At 48.3% G+C, this 20,721-nt stretch overlaps 1 protein-coding gene across 9 annotated transcripts in view; it reads left to right on the forward strand.

Annotated features, from left to right (window-relative positions):
- The first annotated feature begins 2,603 nt into the window (after positions 1-2,603).
- MYOCD (myocardin) overlaps positions 2,604-20,721 on the forward strand; it is a 39,418-nt gene continuing 21,300 nt past the window's right edge. For 4 of the 9 annotated variants that reach the window (XM_074847398.1, XM_074847399.1, XM_074847401.1 and 1 more), the window contains exons 1-3: positions 2,604-3,717; positions 14,233-14,298; positions 19,223-19,278. In XM_074847398.1, coding sequence (XP_074703499.1) covers positions 3,648-3,717; positions 14,233-14,298; positions 19,223-19,278 — 192 coding nt within the window. In that variant the 5' untranslated portion in view covers positions 2,604-3,647. Of the gene's footprint in view, positions 3,718-14,232; positions 14,299-15,105; positions 15,226-19,222; positions 19,279-20,721 lie in introns of those variants that run through there. The other 5 variants (XM_074847406.1, XM_074847407.1, XM_074847400.1 and 2 more) reach the window with 4 other exon arrangements.

A 20,721-nucleotide genomic window follows, 5' to 3' on the forward strand; every position in this document is an offset into this window, starting at 1 on the left:
ATCTAAAAAAATAATAAATACAGTGTTTGCCCTTTTTCCCTGTTGATCATTGCCCAACCTTTCTGTGTCCTTTTCTTGTGTATTCCTGATTTTAACTCATCACAATACTTTGCTTCCTGCCTTGGAACAATTCTGATTTTTCACCACACTTGTGTGGGACCATGTGAAAAATTTTCTGAAAGTCAAAAACTGAATTTTTTAATTGGTCTGTTTTATTCACTGCTTTAGAGGCACCTCCAGACTGGTCTGAAAAATTAGGAGACCACATCCTATATCCATTTCACCCACTAATCATTGTAGTAATCCATGCTGGAAAAAAAAAAAGTCCTTTGTCTTCATCTATCATTTAGGTGGGTAATGCATCTCCATGAAAGAGGGAAGACTATGATACTCAAGGGCTTTAGGGGCCCAGAAGTCTCCTGCACTGTCTACATCCTTGATGTGGGGTCTTTTGACAAGTCCTCTTCTGTGCATGAGTCTCAGCAGAGACAAGGTGCTGCTGGTGGTGGTGATGGGAGAAGCCCCCCAACAGAGTGCACTGCATCAGGGACCAGGCCTGTCCTGCCAGCCTCCTTCAAGTATTTGGTATCAGGCCTGGATCTCACGTGCCCATCCATCACATCTGCAGATAGTTCTGAAGGGGTAGAGGGACAGATCCAGGGTGAGATCAGCACATGAGGCGCTGTATGGCCAGAGCCTGCTCAGGTAGGTCCAGCTAATTCACAATGGGGAAGACATTAGGAACTGGCAGGCTCCAAAGGCAGCAGGAATACCTGAGCAGGGCTTTGGCCAGCAGGAGCAGTAAATCATACAGGCATTTGCAATGCAAGAAAGTACAAGAAACTGCAGTTTGAGACTGTGGCTGCCACTGAGTCCTGTCTTGTCCTTGAGCTGCTCATAGTGTGGTTCTGCTAAATGGTGGCATTAGTTTCAGGACAGCACTACTTATGAGGAGAAGTCCACTAGATGAGACATTTCAAACATTGTGGACTAAACATTCCAATAAATTCCTAAGGAACAACCCTCCTGGCCACCTTACTGGATACTGCAGTAGGGCTCTGTTACTGACTCAGGTCAATGCTTGGAGGTGAATTTATTTCAATAATCTCTTCCCCATCAGATATTAAGGAATATCAGATGTAGTATGACCAGGAAATCACATGTCCAGCCCATGACAGGTAGAGGGCTCAGCTCGGGACAGCCTCATCACATGGACTACATGAGGGTGAGGGACGCTAGCACTTCTCAGCTCTAAGTGGGGCACTGCTGGAATCAGAGCTTCTGGGGGTGCTAGCTTTCTAAGGTCTCTGGTACCATGGGTCTACAAGTCTGGAAGCCCTGAAATTCCTATCACCAAGCCAAAATGTTTAAGAGGACTTCCCAGAAACCACAGGATTAATAAAAAAACCCAAACAAATACAAACAAACAAACAAAACCAAAACTCCAACAAACCCCCAAACCAGGTCTGAGGGAGTTTTCAGGTGGATGTTTATGATCTATTGGGAATTTAAGCAGCTTCCCAGATGAGAACCATATGTCAGGGAAGCTGAGACCTGTCCTTGACTTAGCTTGGCTTGTATCATTCATGTTAGAGGGCAAAAGATGCCATCAGTTCATATCCTTCCACTTACCTCAAGTGAACCAGATGTGGGCTGGGGGAGGGAGAGCCTCAAAAGATCTGTATCTCTTTACTTTGCATGTTTGCAAAAAGTTTTTCTTCTCTAAGAGAATGTTTGGTAGGTGGAGAAGCATCCTCCATTGCGGCTATGTCCAGCACATGGCTGTGCCTAGCTTCCTTGGGATTACTGTGCTCATTTGTAGCACAGGAAACTTTAAGTTAAAATTTAGCCCTGTCTCATGTATTTGGTATTATTCTGAGTGTCTGGGTGTAACAAACAAGAGGACATGTTCTGAGTGCCTGCAGCACATGCTACCTGAGCCACGGTGTATGTGAGCATCTCAAGTGGGTAATCCTATGTATGCAGTCACGTTCTGAAGGGGTGCCCCACGCAGCACAGCTTTGGGCATGCCTACACTGCGAGAGGGGAGCGCAGAGGAAATACCTGAGCACCCCTGTGCTCACGTCCAGCTTCCTAGAGCAGCCCCAGGCTCTGTGCAGCCCAGGCGCAGCCTGCTCTGTGCATCAGCACCCAAACAAGCCAGACGAGGGGCAGCAACTGTCGGAGTCACAGCTCCGTTTGCCGAGTAGCCACGTCCTTTGGCTCCCTAACGGGAAGGGCATCCAACACGGCACTCGCGCAGAAGGGCTGCACCCAGCCGTCCCCTCACCCGGGACGCTTGCCCTAACCTCAGCCCTTCCTTCGTCTTAAGGAGCCCACAAACCCCAAAACTGCCCTGGCTGCCCCGGCGTGGGAGCCGGAGGCTGCGGGGCCTACCTCGCACCACACTGCAAAGGGTTAAGCCTTCGCTCTGTTGATATTTCCTAGCGGCTCCCGAAGTCAGCCCAGATGGGGAGAGCCCTGATTGGCTGCGTACCGGCCGGTAGTAATTAGTATCAGATATCAAACTTCTGTCTTTGCTAAGACCCTTTCCGATAGTCTCTGCTCCCCGCTAGACGATGACATCAGCCAGGACACCCAGCTGCTGGTAGTAAACTCCGGGCGGGAGGAGGCTCCCGCCAGCTCCACGTTAATTAGTTCAACACAGCACAAGGGGAGCAGTTGGTGTCTGTGGAGGGTCAGTGCTGGATGGGACCAAACCTTTCAAAGCCACTTGCTGCTTCTTGCCAGCCAGCTGTAAAAGCACCCAGAGAGTCCAGGAGAGCTGGATGAATCCTGAGCACTAGCCGTGGTCTGGTCAGCTTTTCTCTGTGGAAGACGTTAATGGTTTAATTGAGGGGCATCTGGATCTGGTCCCCGAGTCACCATGACACTCCTGGGGTCTGAGCACTCCTTGCTGATTCGGAGCAAGTTCAGATCAGGTAGGGGAAACCTTGAGATTTCTTTTAAAACTTCTCTCTCCGGCAAGCCATAGCCACAGACTGTTTTGCATTAAATGTTTGGAAGCAGCATGCGAACAAAATATTCAAGGGGTCGTAGAGCTGTCACGGCTTTGCTCTTACAGAGGCTATTCCGCAAGTGGAGAAACACATCTTCCTTCCTCTCTGTTGCGTGCTTTTTTTTTTTTTTTTCTGTTTTTTCATTGTCTTCGATTTATGTCTGTGGTTTATTTTGGTAAAACTGCAGTTCCTGGGTCTCCTGCCCCGGCCCTGCTGCAAAGGATATGGGCAGGAAGCCAAAAGGGCATCTGGGATAAACAAGGTACCTAACATCGTCCGTATATTCCAGGTGCTCTTGCAGGTCCGTCTGTGATAATCGCAGTGAGGATGGGCCTGACACTCTCTCTGACATGCAGGCAGCTGACTTTGTTCCATTAAGTTGTGACTAATTGGAAAAAAATGAATTTGAAGAAATGCGTCATTTTTAGAAGTAAAAATAACAAATGGAACATGAAAAGTATTTAAAGTGACATCATCAGAGAAATAAAACCAGAGCCACACAATTGATTGCCACTCGCGGAGGGTTTTGCAAGTAAAACATGCCTCCGTCTCATAAGTTAGGGGAAGCACCGGTAAGGGGCTTCTCAGAGGACATTCAGCGTGAGTGAAGGTGAGTGAAGGTGAACTATGGGACAGTCACTTCTAAATCAGACCTTCTGCTGGATATTCATGCCTTTATTCACTGGCTTTATTTATTGTAAGTATGCCATGTTTGTGAGTGGGTATCTTTGCTTGTAATTTTTTTTAATACTGCAATAATAATCGTAATGTCAAAAAATGTTCACGGGGAGCATTCTCTGACCTTCCCAGAGGTGACGTTCTCCCTGGGAATATTATCTGTGAGGATGTTCAGACAAACCAGCTGCATGTGCCATATGGGACTCTGTAAAACCGGACGGGGTAGTCACGTTGGAGCATGCATCCAGTCTGGCATGTCACCCACACCGTGTGTGTTTTTGCCTCCTTGTGCATTGTAGATAATGAAATTAGAGATTTATGATACTAATGGTAGACATGAGTGGTGTTATCAGGATCTCTTAGATAGCTGGGTGGTCAACTTAAACTTTGTTTTCTCAGCAAATACAAAGTTGGCAGTTGGTTGAAAACCCAAGAGTGTGTGTGCAAGCACAAGTGTCCTAGTCTGGCTGAATTATACAAAACTTGGGTCCAGGGCTTTGGTGTGGTTTCTGTATCACTCTGATCTTACATTTCATTAGATTAAGTCATTCCTTAGATTTTGTTGGTATATTATGGTACATTGCTGTTCATTTGAAAAAAATCTGTCTATAACAATTCTTCCAGCAACTACAAAGCAACACTGCCACCTTTCTGACAAGAGGAGGATGGGCTGTGTTACATGTCTCTGCATTCTTTTCAAATGAACCAGTATTATTTTTAAGGCTCATTTCTGGTTTATTTGTAAGCTGGCTTTATTATGGAACCAACAATAGGATCTCTAAACATATTTTTCAAATGATTCTCCAGTAAAAGTAAACTTTGTGGGTCTCTGTGTCCATAAATTCTTGTGCCTTTCAGCATTTCTAGGGCAGCCAATTTGTTGGGCATTCTTTGGTTCATGACTTATTCCCACAACCGCCATCCCTCACTATTGCCTGGTGAAAGACAGATTTCCCATTTGACAAGATTTCTCTGCCTATTTATTTAGTTTGAGTTGGGCTTGCCAAAATCCCAAATGCATGTCTGCACCTCGCTTTCCCCACTGATGGCACTGCCACAGGTAATGCAGGACACGGCCACAGCACAACCCTGGTCATTGCAGTCTGCGAGACAGGGGAGGAGAACAGGATGCTAAGGAATACAGATAAATCAATAATGCTGCTTTCAGTTTGTGCTAGATTTTTAGTAATATGGGGAACAGAGAGGAAAAGCTAACATTTAATGGTTGAAGTGGTTGAATCTCTTTTCTGTACAAAGTCTCCATGGGACAGAGTTTGCTCTGGTGTCCCTGCTCCGTGTGCAGACTTTGGTGGCTGTAAAGCCCCACAAAGATGGCAGGAGGTGCAGTGCCCAGATTTACTGTCCTCCATTCACTTGGAAGAGGAATGAACATCTCAAACAACCCATCACCCTGCACCACACCCCCCTGCATGGTTCAGGGGCTATAATACACTACAGGAGAACAGCACAGAGAGCTGTGTAGCTTGCACGGAGCAGGTGAAGGACAAGCCAGAAGGGATCAGACCCTGACATGAGAAGCCAGAAGAAGCCACACTTCATGATGCACCATTGCTTGGGAAATGGTCTTGCGCAGGCAGGTGTGAGGCTTTGCTTGCTCCCCAGGTTTGGGAAGGATTAGCTGTGCTCAGTGACTCATGACGAGTCTGAATCCCTTTTGAAGGATTCCAGGCCAATGTTAATGAGAGCTGAAGTAAATCTTAATAACTAAACTTTTGCTGTGTCTCCATGGCCTGCACACACTGAGCAGCTGAAAGAGCTATGTCTGTGTTAAAGGGTGCTAGAGATTATTACTGGCTTGTTGTTTCCTCATTCCAGAATCCCTTTAATCTCTGTGGCACACAGCAGTTAGAAAGTGGAGCAAGGAAGTGGCAGCTAGAAGATGGTGGCACATAGGTGTCCCTCCTGGAGTGGCTCAAGGGTCAGCTTTGCAGTGTCTTGTTTCCATCTGGTAGCATCAGTAGCAAGAAAAAGAAAGTGCTTGTCCAGAAAAGGCTGATCTGATGGAGGCAGTGGCTTTTTCACAGTGCCCAGCAATCCTTCCTCGAGTTCCATAGTGTTTTCTCCTGCTCTTCTCTCTCCAGTGGTCCGCAGTGAAGGACCAGCATAGCCAAGCATTGTGGAAAGTCAGTAGCTACTCCATGCAGGGCACCAGAACCGCTCCAGAGGGGATAGATCAAATCACCAACATGCTGCAGGCCTTCAGGTTCCCCCTCCCCTTCCTCATGGATTTGTGTGCGTGTTTATTTTGTCTGTTTTGCCAAAGATAAATATACTGATCTGAGGTCATCCTGACAAATTTTGCAGGAATGATGATTCTTCAAGCCTGCCATGCTATTCCGTGTGCTCCAATTATCAATGGGATTGCACTAAATCAACTAGGACATCTAAGGGCTGTTCCAGAAACATATTTAACTCTTCCCAGAGACAATCATTTATGTGAAGTGATCTCCCGCTTTGAATGCAAACCAAGTGTACTCCAGCAGTGGAGAAGTGTTGTCATCGGACAGAGCAAACCAAGCTGGCAAATGCAGACTTAACCTTAGCTGGCAAATGCAGACTTAACCTTAACTCTGACCTTTTCTGTCCAGTGATATGGAAAGAAAGTTTACAAGGCCAACATCTGCATAACATCAGTGGTAGTTCAGATAATTGGTGAGAAATGAAAGTTTAGCACTCTAAATATGGCTCCACATGGCTTGGCATGGGGTAATATCCAGGCCTAATTGTGGACACATGGGTGTGAATTTGAAAAGGAGACTTGCCTGGCTCCATGGAGGAAAGGATTCATGCTTACACATAAGGCTTGAATGGAGCTGGTTGAGATGAGAACAGAATTTATCCTGTCTGCCTCTGGTGGAGAGAGTGATTTGGACCAAAATCAGCAGGTTAATAAAGGCAGAAGAGAGTAGGTCTTGGTAGGGTGTTGGGCCAGGCATTTTGGCAGAACCTTTATTTTCATTTTCCCAGTGTCTAAAGATAAAGCATGTGCATGTGTTTCCTCTCAGATGATGAACTCATACAGTTCACAATCAGCATGTGTGTTCAAACCATGGCCTCTCTGTAACTGATGATACCATTTTGTAATTTCATGAAGTTTTTAGAAAACACTGACTTCATGTACATCGGTTAGTGCTTGGTTTTGTTTTTCCAGCATCTTATACCTTGGCGTTTTAGCTGACAGACGTATGTTCCTCTGTCAGGCATGTGTTATAGCACAGCTTGAAACATGCCTCACTGCTGAGGAAAAGGACGTATGAAGTGCTCACAAGGATGCTGAAGGGATGACTCCATGGAGGACTGGTGACCGCCTGTTCTCAGGACCATGGTGAGGTTGAGGTTGCATGTGATGATGGACAAGACTTCAGAGGGATTTCACAGCTGGTTGTTCTTTAGTGCTGACCTGTGCCCATTCGGTGGTCTGGGCTCCTTGCTAGCCAGGTGTGGTCTTAAGGCTCTTCCAAGGCATTTGCAGGCCCAAACATTGGTTTAGAGATGTTCTCTCACCCATGTAGATGAGATTTTCAGTGCAGTGTAGCCTCCTGGGTAACACACAAATTTGTAGCACATCTGCCTGGGAGAAGGTAAAATGCTCTCACCTCTGAAGTGAGGACCGGGAGAGGACTGACCAGGGCCTTCCACGACTGTCCAGGCTGAGCAGTGTCATTTTCAGCTGGGCTGTGAGTGGCTGCACTTCATCTCTGTTCACCCTGGTCCCACACAGGTGGAGAATAACACAGGCTTGGGGTCACAGCTCTACAGAGAAATCACTTTGTGGCACCTGGCTGTCAGCCGAGCAGATGGGCCGAGAGCCATGGAGGGGCTCAGGACAGAGCCCAGCCAAGGTGTTTTTGCAAAACAACATCTCCAGAAAAGCAGGCCCTATGATGCTCTGCTGGACCAGTGCTTCACCCTGCCAGTGGTGGCACCCAGGATATTGACTGGCTTGTCACCCATCTCAGGGTGACTCTGCATTCATCTAAGTACAGTCCCCATGTCAGGAGCTTGTTGTCAGCCTGTTGCTCAGCCAGGACAGAGCACCACCGCTCCCAGCTGCCCTGCCTGTTTGGATGTCCTGCTTTGAATACAGGTTTCTGCTCCTGATGCACCTGTGAGAAACAGCCACAGCCCCAAGAAGGCCACAAGCAACATGACTGCACTCTGCCACCAAGCCAGCCTGTTCCTGCCCTGCCGGGACCTTGGGACAGCCAAAGGATCCCACATGCATCTCCCACTGGGCAGCTTCTCTCCCCCTGGCATGTTCACATGAGAAAGCCTCAGACACCATCTGTAAAGACAGTCTCAAAGCCAGCAGCAATCCTGCCTTTCAAGGGAGGCTGGGTCCAAAACATCACTGATTTTTGTCAGCCAGTGTGTGAGCAGAGGAAGGTCACCGGGTTCCTTTGATACAAACCATGACCATGGACAAACACGTTTCACATTTGCTCAGCTGCTGTTTGACATGCAAAAAAGGAAAACAGGAGTCCCTCCTCCCCATCACCCCATTCCCAATTTGCTGTCAACTCCCCCCTGGCCCCAGCGGAGCAGTCCTGTGCACCACTGAGCTGCAGTCATGCTCTCAAACCCCAGCTCTGGGCCACGAAGGGCAGGAATGAGCTGCTGGGGTGGCTGGCAGAGGGGACAGTGACCTGCTGCTGCTTTTTTCAGTAGCAATGCCAGCTTCAGTTGTTTGTCAAACTGCTGACTCCCATCATGGTCACCCTCTTGGGTCAAACTGGCATAAGGTGGTGCTTCTGGTGGTCCCTTTTACTGCAAAGCCCAGGAGCACCAAGTGGTGCAGGGATCAGCAGGCAACTTCCCAACCATCAGTTCTGGTAGCAGCAGTGACTTTATTTCAGAGGAAAATGAGAGTACAGCAGTTGTACTTGTTGTGAATGCAATTCCAAAACAGAGAAGGTTCCAAATCAGAGTGTAGCCCAGGCAGGGAGGAAACCACCAATTATTGGGATTTCACCTGAAACCACATAAGAGAGGTGGGAAGAGGTGAAGCAGTAGTGACTCTGCCTCAGCCCCTCCCGTTCCCAGAGGGTCTGCCAGAGATAGGGACAGATGCTGGGTCAGAAGTCAAGAAGCAGCAATAGACCTGCAGCTTCACCTGGGCAGTTCACCTCAGCTGCAAGGTTGAGCTGAATACTGAGAAAGCCTCGTGAAGCCTCAGAATTCCCAGGGAACCTGCTCTGGCCAGGACGGGCTCTGATCCAGCCTCCTTCTAGGAGACAGACCATCACCAACATTAGGTCATTTCAGCCATGGCTTTGCCTGCCCGTTCTAGTCCTGAACCCTGTGAGAGGTGCAGTTTCCCCACCTCCCTGGGCAATTTGCCGCAGTGCTGTTCAACCCACTGTGCTGTTAAAGCTAATGCCCCAAAGAGAGGATGGTGCTATGAGTGCTTTATCAATGACAAATGTATGCAGGATGCTCTGATGCAGGTGACAAAAGTCCCACCCTGATGGTCTGCTGAGCACTGGACTCAAAGTGTTCCCACAGACTGAAGCAGAAGGCCTCCTGGGATGGAGGGAGGAATTGAACACATCTTTTCCAGTGCATCACCAGGCCAAGAAAGGCCCAAGCTGTCCTCTTAGCTTCCTCAAGCTCTGAGGTCAACTCCTAGGGAGGACGATGACTCACGACTGTGAGTCATGGGCAATGGTCAGAGTTTGGGCCACCAGAGCCAGCTTTGACTGATGCCAGGAGGTCTTCTCTGCACAGATGACACAGCCCCACTGCAGAGGATGTTTCTGGAATCTGTATCACTAAATGGGACTTGGTGCTAGCATAGAAGAGAGGAGTATTTCTAACAGTTCACGAGCAAAGTTACTGGAACAGCTCTGACATGCCTCACATCATCTAGGGAGGGATTTCTCGTCATGGGGTACCATAGGAGGGAGCAGGGTTGCTGAAAGCAAGGTTGTCTCTCAGCTGATGATAGCTGATGGTGCCAGCACAGCTTTGTACCCCAGGGTGACCAGTGTGCATGACTGCTCCCTTGGGTGTACTTCTTACCGCCCAAGCTGGTGCAGGCAGGCAACAAGGATGCTGAGGTTATGGGACCAAGATTGGCTCATCAGTACTCCAGCCATCACTCCCTGCAACATAAGTGTTCCTCTGAAATGTTAGCAAAGCAGTTTCCTTGAAAATTAAGAATATTCAGGAAAAAAATAATTCCCAAAAGTGAAAGGTGACAGAATCCTCAAAGTGAGTCACATGCAGCACTCAGAGCTCAGGCCTCCAGACACGTAGCAAATGAAGAGGACAGGAATGCAGCTTGGGTCAGACACAGTTTCAACAGATCTCAAGCCCCCTTCAAGAAGCAGCCAAGTGGTGGTTGTTTAGATGGTGCCAGGGGTTACTCCAGCCCTGTTTTTAAGCATCGTTGGTTGTAAGGGAAAGATGCAAACCTTGACTCGGCATCCGCCAAGATGCAAGCTGCAGCATTGACTCTTAGGCTGCTGAAATGATGACACCAAGCTGTGTGGTGTGGTTGATATGCTGGAGGGAAGAGATGCCATTGAGAGGGACATGGACAGGCTTGAGAGGTGGGCCTGTGCAAACCTCATGAAATTCAGCAAGGCTAAGTGCATCTGCACATGGGTTGAGGCATCCCAAGCACAAATACAGGCTGGGCGATGAGTGGATTGAGAGCAGCCCTATGGAGAAAGACTTGGGAGTAGTAATAGATGGAAAACTGACTATGAGCCAGCAATGTGCGCTCACAGTTCAGAAAGCCAACTGTGTCCTGGGTTGCACCAAGAGAATTGTGGGCAGCAGGTCAAGGGAGGGGTCTCTCCCCCTCTACTCTGCTCTTGTGAGACGCCCCCCCCCCCCCGCAGTGCTCTGTCCACCTCTGGGGCCCCCAATATAAGAAGGACATCAACCTGCTCGAGTGCGTCCAGAGGAGGCCACGAAGATGCTCAGGGGCTGGAGCACCTCCCCTGTGAGGACAGGCTGAGAGAGTTGGGGGTGTTCAGCTGGAGAAGGGAATGCTACAGGGAGACCTTAGAGCGGCCTCCCAGTACTTAAAGGGGGCTACAGGAAAGAGGGGAGGGACTCTTTATCAGGTGGTATAGGGATAGGACAAGGGGTAATGGTTTTAAACTGAAAGAGGGTTGATTTAAATTAGATATAAGGAACAAATTATTTATTGTGAGGATGGTGAGGCCCTGGAACAGGTTGTCCAGAGCAGTTGTGGATGTGCCCTCCCTGGAAATGTTCAAAGTCAGGTTGGATGAGGCTCTGAGCAATCTGATCTAGTGGAAGGTGTCCCTACCCATGCAGGGGAGCTGGAACTAGATGATCTTTAAGGTGCTTTCTAACCCAAACCATTCTATGATTCTATGAAAGTAGTGGCTGCTTTACCTCTTCCTGCAGAGAAGTGTTATTTTCTGACACTCTCCACAGCTACGTTCCTTCAGATGGTTTGCAACGGGCTTTGGAAGTTCATAGACATGATATCTGGGAGTCAAGGCATGCATCCTACTGCATGAGGAGGTCCAGATCTGGATGAATATTCAGTGGCTGAAATAACTGTTTCAGCTGTCAAGCTTGGGCTGCTCCTGGAAATGGCCAGCATTTGCACATGGCAGTCCTCACATTTTCTGTTGGCATGCCCTGAACAGACAAGGCTGGATAAACTTTTTCCTCCTTGCCCTCTGGCTTAATAATGGGCCAGGAACTTTGTAAGCTCAGCATGACCCATGTGTCTGGGGGAGGTTGCATGGCCTGCCCATAGCCACTCATCCATGGAAGAGATTAGCTCTCGCACTCAGCTTGTGTCATTGTTAGGTCACAGCCTTTATGCCTGTCAGCATGAAACACAATTTGGAGACCTTTTCTCCCTGTGCAAAATTATCATTGAATAATATCAGGTCCCCTCTGTGATGGTCTATCTGCAGTGCTTAGCACAGGAGACAAAGGAGAGGCTGTTAGCTGGAGCATGGACCAGCTGCAGTAGGGTAGGCTGCCCTGGATTGTGCACTGATTGCTGGAGGACAGTAGGATCTGGGAAATCTGGGTTCCTGGGTGCTGCTCCTGCAGCAGAAAGAAAAGGGGGAGCTATGACAGTGAAACCAACACATGCTTTCAGCATTCCTTGCATTAAGGCAGATGTGGAATCTTATAGCCACCACACTGGAAATCATCATGACCCTCCAAGCTATGGTTCAAGGGAATTTGTAACATCTCCTTTTTCTCTAAACAGGCCTGTCTGACTGCACCCCGAGGCTGTTAAATTATTTGTCTGCTAGGAAGGGCTTTGAAATAAGCAGAAGCAGCAGAGAATGTAGGCTCTGAATGCATGGTCCTCTGATTGATAGCAACCCCCTTGCTCATGTGGATATGGTATATCACTTGGTCTGGCTGTGTCAGAAGTCAGAGGGAAATGGTGCAAATGATTTAACACATGGGAGCTGTGAAGGGAGGTGATGGAACATCCTCACTTGGGATATTTTACAGCTAGATGGGGCAGTCTTTGCTATCTCTGATTCCTGTTTGATGATGATTTGATGTGCAAATTGCCTCAGTTTAAGGCAAGATGCTCTAATGCCAGAACCTAGTAGAGCAGAGAAATATTCTTGGGTGAGCTACAAATCTTTGTTATTCTTGGGCAGTGTCCGACCTTCCTTAGCTCACCTATTCTATAAAGATACATCTCTTCCTTGGGGCAGTACAAAGCTCTGCATGGTTTTTCAATGTTGTGGCCAGTCACAGAGAAGGTTCTACACAGAGAAACTGGGGTCCACCTCACCCTGTGTAAGATACCTACCACGAGCTAGTTACCATTAAATTGCCTCTATATTCAAGGAAGAAAGACAGGCATTCCTACAGCATGAACTATTTAATTTGGTTTTGAGGTCCCCTGCATGGGATGACTCCTGCAAAGGGGATGCAGACAACTGGGTCTGATGTAGATACCTAGAGTGCAAGGCTCTCAATCCATGTCCATGGGCAGAACCAGCACCAACTGGGGGTGGTGCTGTGGGGCAGTGGAGGGCTACACACTTCCCTGGCAGCAAGGTTTGCCAGTGACTTCTAGCCACCAGCTTCACTCTGGCGTAAGGGGAACAGCATGCATGTAGACTTTACCAGGTACTAAATGCTACATTTTTTCCCCCACAGCAAGGTGAGGGTCCTAAGAAGTGCTGAAATTTGGCAGGAGATCATTGTCCCATGTGGGGTCTTCACTAAACATTTGCTCTGAATGTAAGACATGGTTTGTACAGAGGACATGGAAAAGTCACAAGGAAGGAATTGCATCTCAAGGAACCTTGTGCTTTGGGACTCCTATGAAAGGGATTATTATTCAGCTTCATCCCACACCCCAAGGAAGCCACACTGCAGACATGAGCTGTTGGCAGAGCTCAGCAGGTTTCTCCAGAGAACAAAAAAGCTGATCTTCCCCTTCCCTCCTCTCTTCCCCTTCCAATATCAGCTCTCTCCAGACATCTAAAGGGATGCAGTCTGGGGCTGTGCTGGTAGGCAGGGGGTATGCATACAGTTATATTGTGACCACAGAAAGATATATGTCCTTGTGGCAAGCTGTATTGGGTTTCCAGTAGGAAAATATGGAAGTGAGTTTTATATTTTACCTTTTGATACAAGTGTCTATCTTCCTGAAGACAAATTTGCAAAAACAAAGGTGTAGAATATGCTACTAACTCAAAGTACAGTCAGGGTTACCTGAGTGATGGGATGAACTAACTTTTGCAGTTCTGGGCAACACAGAGGTCTGTAGCCTTGCACAAGGCAGCCTGCAGGTGCATGGTGGGCTGTAGTTACATGCTGTAAATATTGAGAGGTCCTTCTTTGTTAGATGCCTGATCAATACTCTGTAGCTGAGGCCATGTCGCTGAACCAGTTAGTGACCCTGATCAGGGGTTCATTCCCATCTGTCAGTGCATTGTTTCCAAAAAGAAGTTATACTGGAGATTGTAAGTCCTTGGAACAATGGGTTTGTACAGAGATGACACTAATTTGTCCTCACCACATTATCTACATCCCCCTCGGTGCAGTAAGCATATCTGCATCCAGTGCCAAGGCTTGCAGGGCTGGAAATGTGCTGCCAGGCCCTCAGGAGAATGATGGAATGGGAAAGCTCTACTCAACCCACAGTGCTGGGGTGAGGGAGGACATCCCAGCTTCAGAGTTCAGAGCTGAGCATCTATTTGAGCTGAAGCCATGGTCACCTGAGGCTGCTGTTGCAGGTGCCAGGCAGGGATCAGTCTGTCCGAGGCACCAGGGTACTGCCTGCCCCAGAAGCAGCCCTACCCTGCTCACCTGTCTGCAAACGTGAGGACTGGGTAAGTGCAGGCTAGGCAGCTCCTCCCTGACAGTCCTCCTTGGCCTGGAGCTTTCTGCCACACCAAGGCTGGTTCAGCAGCAGCAGGGATCAGTGCCAGACCTCTGTGCCACACACAGACCCCCTGACACCCTGTAGTCAGATGTATTAGTGCCTGAGTAAAAAAATCGACATCTTTTCCTCATACTGTCTCTCCCACAGTTTTACAGCTACGCCTTCAGCAGAGAAGGACCCGTGAGCAGCTGGCAGACCAAGGCATCATGCCACGTGAGTATCTCTTTCTTCCTTTTTCACCCACCCCTGGCTCAGAGGGGCTGTGTTTATCTAGGGCACTGCTGGGGCACTGTGTGGCATCAGCTGCCTGCTCAGACCCCCGCAGCTCTGAACAGATTGCTACCAGGGGGGACTTGGTTCCCTGTCCTGTAGAAATATTATGGTCCCTGGTGCTGTACAACAGTGTCCAGCATTTGCCACACAGATTATAATGCTGCTGCTCAAACTGAAATCAGGAGAGACGCCTAGCTTACACCATCCAAAAATTCAACTGCATAGCTCCCTGTCCCAGAGATCACTGTAGCAGGGCAAGCATATCCAACTCCAAGCAGAAAACTCACAAAGCTCTTAATGTAGGCAAGGGCAGAGAATCTCATGTCCTCCTGTAAAAGCCATGAACCTCAGACCCTCAGAATGAGGAAGAGGTAGAGAGGGCCCATTCCAGGAGGCTGTGGAAGAAGGAAGCGGTGCGTGACTGCCTTGGCCTCAGTGCAGAGAGGCAGCCCCTGGATGAGTGAGACATATCCAGATCTGTGCCTGTGCCCAGCCAGGATCCCACAGGGCAGAGCTGTCAGTGTACACTTGAGGCCAGTGAAAGCCCACCTGGGCCTGCTTGTGGCAGAGTAACGAATGATGTCCATGCTTACCCCACTCTGACCACATTCACCCTTGCTAACCTGGCATTCAAGCCTGAAAGACAAGCTCCAGGCCAGCGTTATAGTGTAATCATTCAGCATTAGAAAGCCAATTGCTAGAGCCCAAAAAGTAAGTGAATGAAATGATCCCCTTCTGCACCTGCAGGTGCATCATGAAGCATTGCTGGAGAAATGATGTTGGGAGCTCAGCCCTGCTCGATGGATAACTCCATCCTGATCTAGCTGAGGCTCCATGTGCGTGAATCTGTGATTATCTGGGACCCAGGTAGAGGATTATCCTTTCTGTCTCATCAAGAGCCCCTTAGGTTCACTGCTAAGGACTACAGCTTTCCAAAGGCTGTGTCACTTCTGTCTCTCCTGGCTAACCTTGAAGGCTGTGATGCAGCTCTTGTCTAAACATCAGAACAACAACTCACAAAGAGCATGGCTCTAACACTGCTTGCTTCCCCCTGCCCATCCCTCTGCCCTTCTCATGCAGCTGCCTTCCTGAAGGATCGTGTCAAGGTAACCAGCAACAGACACCTTCTCAGTACAGTATTGCCAGCATTAAGAATTAAGAAAACTTGAGCAGGATGATAACAACCATGACTGTCAAAACAATCACACTGTTTTAAGACTGATAAATGTATGTTCTTTCCATTTGTCTTCTGTTTAAGTGTTCAAATTTTATGCTGCCTGCCACCAAAGGGCAAGCATTTTAATCACAGGAGTCCAGGAGCTGGAGCTTTAAGCCAAATACTGTGATATTTGTTATAATATTGCAAGCAATGGCAATACAGTCAGTGGACAGAAATATGTCTAACGTCTCCTGAACTGCTAAGTCCACTCTGTACTAGAGGGCACGCTCAGCTAAGGTGCAGGACACCCCATTGCACACGTATGGAGCAGTAGTGCCCAGTGAGAGGCTTGTGTACCCGATGCTGCTCTGCAAGGCTGAGGGCATGGGACTGCACTTTTACAAACGGCACCTGACATTTAAAACCTTACACGTTATAAACCACATACTAAGCCAAATTCATTCGATGGCAACTGAAGGGTATTTTCCTGTTACTTATCGCTTCTTTGCACTTCCAACTTCCAGGCTGACATTTTGCAGTCTAGTTTCTGTCCAGGAAGGCCATTTTGGGAAGCTTGAGTATCGTTCACTCAGTGAAAGTAATAGAAGAAAAGTCACTTTTGCCATTATAAAAACAAACATGCAGAATTTAACTGCTGAATTTGACCTCAGGGGGAAGTGTTTACCCGTATCTTCCTATGCCGTGTTGGCTCTGAGGTCCAGCAGGTGAGGTGGGCTCTGGGAGGTGCACCAGGAGAGGATCTCAGTTCACACGCATTGCAGGAGGGCAAGAAATGAACCCATATGGCTGTGACCCACAGTGGTTGAGAATAGCCCTTCTGGAAAGAGGAAAGATGGGCATTGCTGCTCTCCATGTGATAGTCAGGTGTGGTACCAGGCTTGGAGCATGCACTTGATCCCACATTGCACATTAGATTTGCACAAGGATTGCTTTCCACCCATTGAACACGTTTTCTGCTGACACAATCTCAGGGCAGAGAAACTGTTTTTCTAACTGACCCATTTCATGCAGAGACCAGAAAGAGAAGGAAGGTCGGAGTAACAAAATAGCATTGGATAAAAGATTTGAGGGCTTGTAGAAACCCTTGCAGGAAGGGGAGTTGATGGCTATACGCAGCCTGCTGAGTTGTTCAGCAGTGCAACTATAGCACAGTAAGCATGAAACATTGGAATAAGTCCTAGGAACTGGCTGGTTTTTGGTATCCAAAAGAACAGTGCAGGAAGAAGTATCAGTGTCACCTGAGCATAGCACAGTGAGATGAATATCCTTACCAAAGCCCAGTCTGTGTTTGGTCTGACTGGAAAAGATTAATGCCATTGCATACCTGAGCTCTGTTCACACTCCCTTGGATGTTCTTCTAAGAAATGTGAAACCTTCAGGTGGCCCCATCACTAGAGAAGGAAGGAAAGTGCCTAAAGGAGGATACTCAGGAGCAGTAGCATTGCACAAGACTTCACGTTCAAAGCTGGACTCTGACTGTGAGATGTTTTCATGTTTTAAATTGAACAGCTGGCTGGCAAAACAATGAACGCTATTGGAAAAGGCTTTACAAATAAAGACAGATGCAGACTGGTAGGCAAGAGCAGCCTCTGAGTTCCTTCAGCCCTGTGACTCTGAGAGCAAGGGGAGATCCAGGTTCATTGAGACAGATCTGTAGGAGTGCAGGTGAGAGCAGAACCTGCCCCATTCTTCAGGCTCCCTGAGTAGGAAGTTTCCAGTTCATGCAGCTACACATGCAGTTTTATTGTCCTAGTGAAACCGGTACAGACCCAGCAAAAGCATTTTAAATGAGGAGTGTGAGGGGTCACTTGCAGAAAGGCAGGCTGTAGGGCTGAGCATGGACGAACTCTCTCTCTAGACCTGCACAGACGCCTGCCCTGGACCCCAGCCAGATCCTGCTCACCTACCCAAAAGGAAGGGGAGGCAGCTTGCAGAATCAAGGATTCCTCGAGGCAAGGTTCCCTCGAATGTGATGGGCTGCAGAAATAGCTGTGCTTGAAGTAAAGACCCTCTTGCTGTATGCAACCACCACCTCATCCTCTAACTGAAACCTGAGAGGCAGTAGTCCCAAGATTATCAACACCAAGCACAGCAGCTCTGCCTCGTTGCCTCCAGACCCTCAGCCATTTCAAGCTGACATGTCGTCCCCTGACAAGTCTGAATAACCAGTGCTAGCAATGTCTTTATTTGTTTTGCAGACTAATACAAGCTGCAGCATCCACATAATTCCTCCAAAAATCTTGGTAAATGACTAAATTCTGCAACATCTTCCTCTTGAATAGCACAGTGTTTGGTCAATGCCCGTAGCACACTCCCAATGTTAGTACTTCACAGTGAGCAGGGCGGTAAAATCATTCCTCTTGCTAACTTCATTTTCTCGTGTGCACCATTTTATTTTGCTTCTGATTAAACCAGCTGTCACAAGTCCTCACGGCTGCTCACCGGAGCATGGCACAGTACTGCTAGCTTGTCTGTATGTCCGCTTTCCAAACGTTAGGAGCAGGAATGTGCCTTCTGTGTTTTACCATGATTGACTGGAGGTTACAGGGGTTGTTCTGGGTGTTGCCTCCCAAAAGCCAATTCAGAGGGCCCCCAGATATTTCTTGGCTGCCCCCAGTCTTGTCTTCATCCTCCTCTAGGCTGATGGAGGATAACATGTCCTCTGTGAAAATAATTTCTGTCCTTACTGGATCCTTACTGGATGGAAAGGGAATTCAAACAAAGAGTTGTAGCAGACTGTTTTTGTGGATCAGGACACCTTCCCCTTCCCTGCTGCAATGGGAACAGTTGATTTTTCCTGCTTACACAGACAGAGAAATATTAACCCCTTCACCATGCAAATTCTGCTCCTGTTCCTAATGAACCAGAGTAAACAAGGAAATGTGCAAGGTTCTCCATGACTCCAGTACAGACAGCTCCATGGGACTGGTATTCACTGGTCCAAGAGCCAGGGATCATTGGCCTTTTTTCAGGAGCCTCTCGGGGTTAATCCTCCTTAGTGTCAGGAGATGCTGAGGGCATGGTCTGCTGCCTGGTACCTGGTCAGGCAGCTGCCTGCCCAGGGAGGCCCCATGTCACACAGATGCTTCTGGGCTGGGACAGGACAAATGTCCAGTGAGAGATGGAGGGGTAGTCAGTAATGGAAGAGGGACAAAGGACCACAGTTCTGTGGCCTTGCCTTGAAATACCCTCACTGGAGGCTGTGCCCACATGACCCCAAGAGGAGAGGAAGGTATTTTAAGTTTTTCTGCTGGCCTCAAGCCTCGGTCACCTGCAGGTTTGACTTGCAGGCGAGGTCCTCGCTCAGGTTGGTGCTCTTCCCAGATCTGTCTGCTGGGACTGTGGTGCCTTCCATGACCCACAGGAAACACTCCAGGGAAAAGCTGCATCTGCTCTCTGACGTGTCCCACAGAGCACTACGTTTCAAAGCCTGCACCCCCTCCCTGCCCATGTCCCTCCTGCATTCCCCGTGCTCTCCGTCCCCCCTGCTCTCTTGCCATGGACTGGCTAAGAGCATGGGATTTCCCAGAGCTTTCCTGAGTTATTTTTAGCCAGCGCAATAAAGAGAACAGCTAGTTTGTGTTGCTATTTTTATAGCACTTATTAAAATGCTGTTGCTGAATATCCTGGTAGCTGCTTGCTTCTGCTCCTGTGCTGATTGCTCCTCTTTCTTTCCTGTTGCAGCACTGAAAAGCCCATCCGCATTCCATGAGCAGCGAAAAAGTCTGGAGCGAGCCAAGGTAACTCCTGCAGCCATCCCAATGCGGGAACACGTGGGCTCGCTTTGCATGAATTGAGGGGTTTGACAGCACCTTCCACCACTGTCCACTCCTCTGGCATCCTCCTTCAGGCCTTGTGGCCAAGGATGAGGGTCAGGGTGTCTCCCCTGCTTCCACACATGGTGGGGCCAAGCCAGGGTTCACAAATGCTCTGGAGCACCCTTGTCCAAGCAGGGGAAGTTTGAAAGGGCAGAGGGGCCATCTGTGCCCTGAGCTATGGGGTTTTACAACAGCCCCCGGGTTTTACAAGAGGCTGTGGGCAGGGCGTGTTCAGCATGGCATTGGCAGTTCTTCCAGTGGATGTCCAACCAGCTGAAGCACTGTTTTTCCCCCCAGGCCATGCTCACAGCCTGCTCCTCACTGTGCTAGCTGCTCTCCACTGCTGCTCAAGTCAGCGGGCTTAGATCAGGGCCAGCAGCGAGCAGGACTGAGGAAGCCTAACTATTTAGCAAGTGTGCAGGAGGAATGCAGATGCCCTTTGTCACCTGAAGCAAGTCCCCAGGGAGCTTACACTTGTCAGATAGGAGCCTGGCTTTTAGCTTGGCAGTGCAGCTTGGCCATTACTACACACAACATCCAAGGGGCTAAGTGGGCCAGACTCCCACCGTCACCATTATCTGACTGCACTCAGGCTTCCCTAAATATTGCTGAAGGCAGAGATAAGATAAGCAGCCATTTCCAGAACACATTGCAACTCTGTGATGCAATCACTTTTTGGGAAATCACACTGGCTTTCCAAGCACCCACCATTCAGCCTTGACCAAGCTGGAGGGATGTCCACAGAAAACAGAAAAATCAGGCATGAAGGTTTTGCCTGAACACAAGAGTTTGTCCCATTAATCTGCAAAACATGCTTGCAGTCACATGGAAAAGGACCTTTGCAAGGAAGAATGATTGTGAAATATGGAGAAGTGCTCTTCTGAACTTAAACACACTCCAAATCACTTGCCCCAAGTCTCCAGCAGTAATAAACGGCTAACATAAGAAATACAGTATGACTCTGAAAAATTAGTATGCTTACAAAACTTCAAGCAATCCAAAGTATCCTTGAAGTGTCATACATTTTACAATTTAAGTATACATTTGTGTCTCTTTGTCTTTCTCTTCAAAAGTTTTCACTGGCTAGTTGCCTGGGGAAAAAGGAAGGATGGTCTAGTCTATCCCAAATTGCATGCATTTTTAGAGCATGCTAATGAAGATACTAATGAGCACAGCCCATAACAAACATATATTCTTTGCAGGGATGCCCTGCTTAGAGCTGTGACAAGGAAGGAGCAGTGGCTCCTTCAATTATGTTTCCAGATAATTACTCAGTGGCATTTGTTGTTTAGCTGATATTCCTCCAAACTGATGTTCTGCAAACAGAAAGCAGATAACAATAACTGCTTTCATGTGTTTTGAAAG

This window comes from Strix aluco, chromosome 21, assembly GCF_031877795.1.
Source record: "Strix aluco isolate bStrAlu1 chromosome 21, bStrAlu1.hap1, whole genome shotgun sequence".
Classification (NCBI taxonomy): Eukaryota; Metazoa; Chordata; class Aves; order Strigiformes; family Strigidae; genus Strix; species Strix aluco.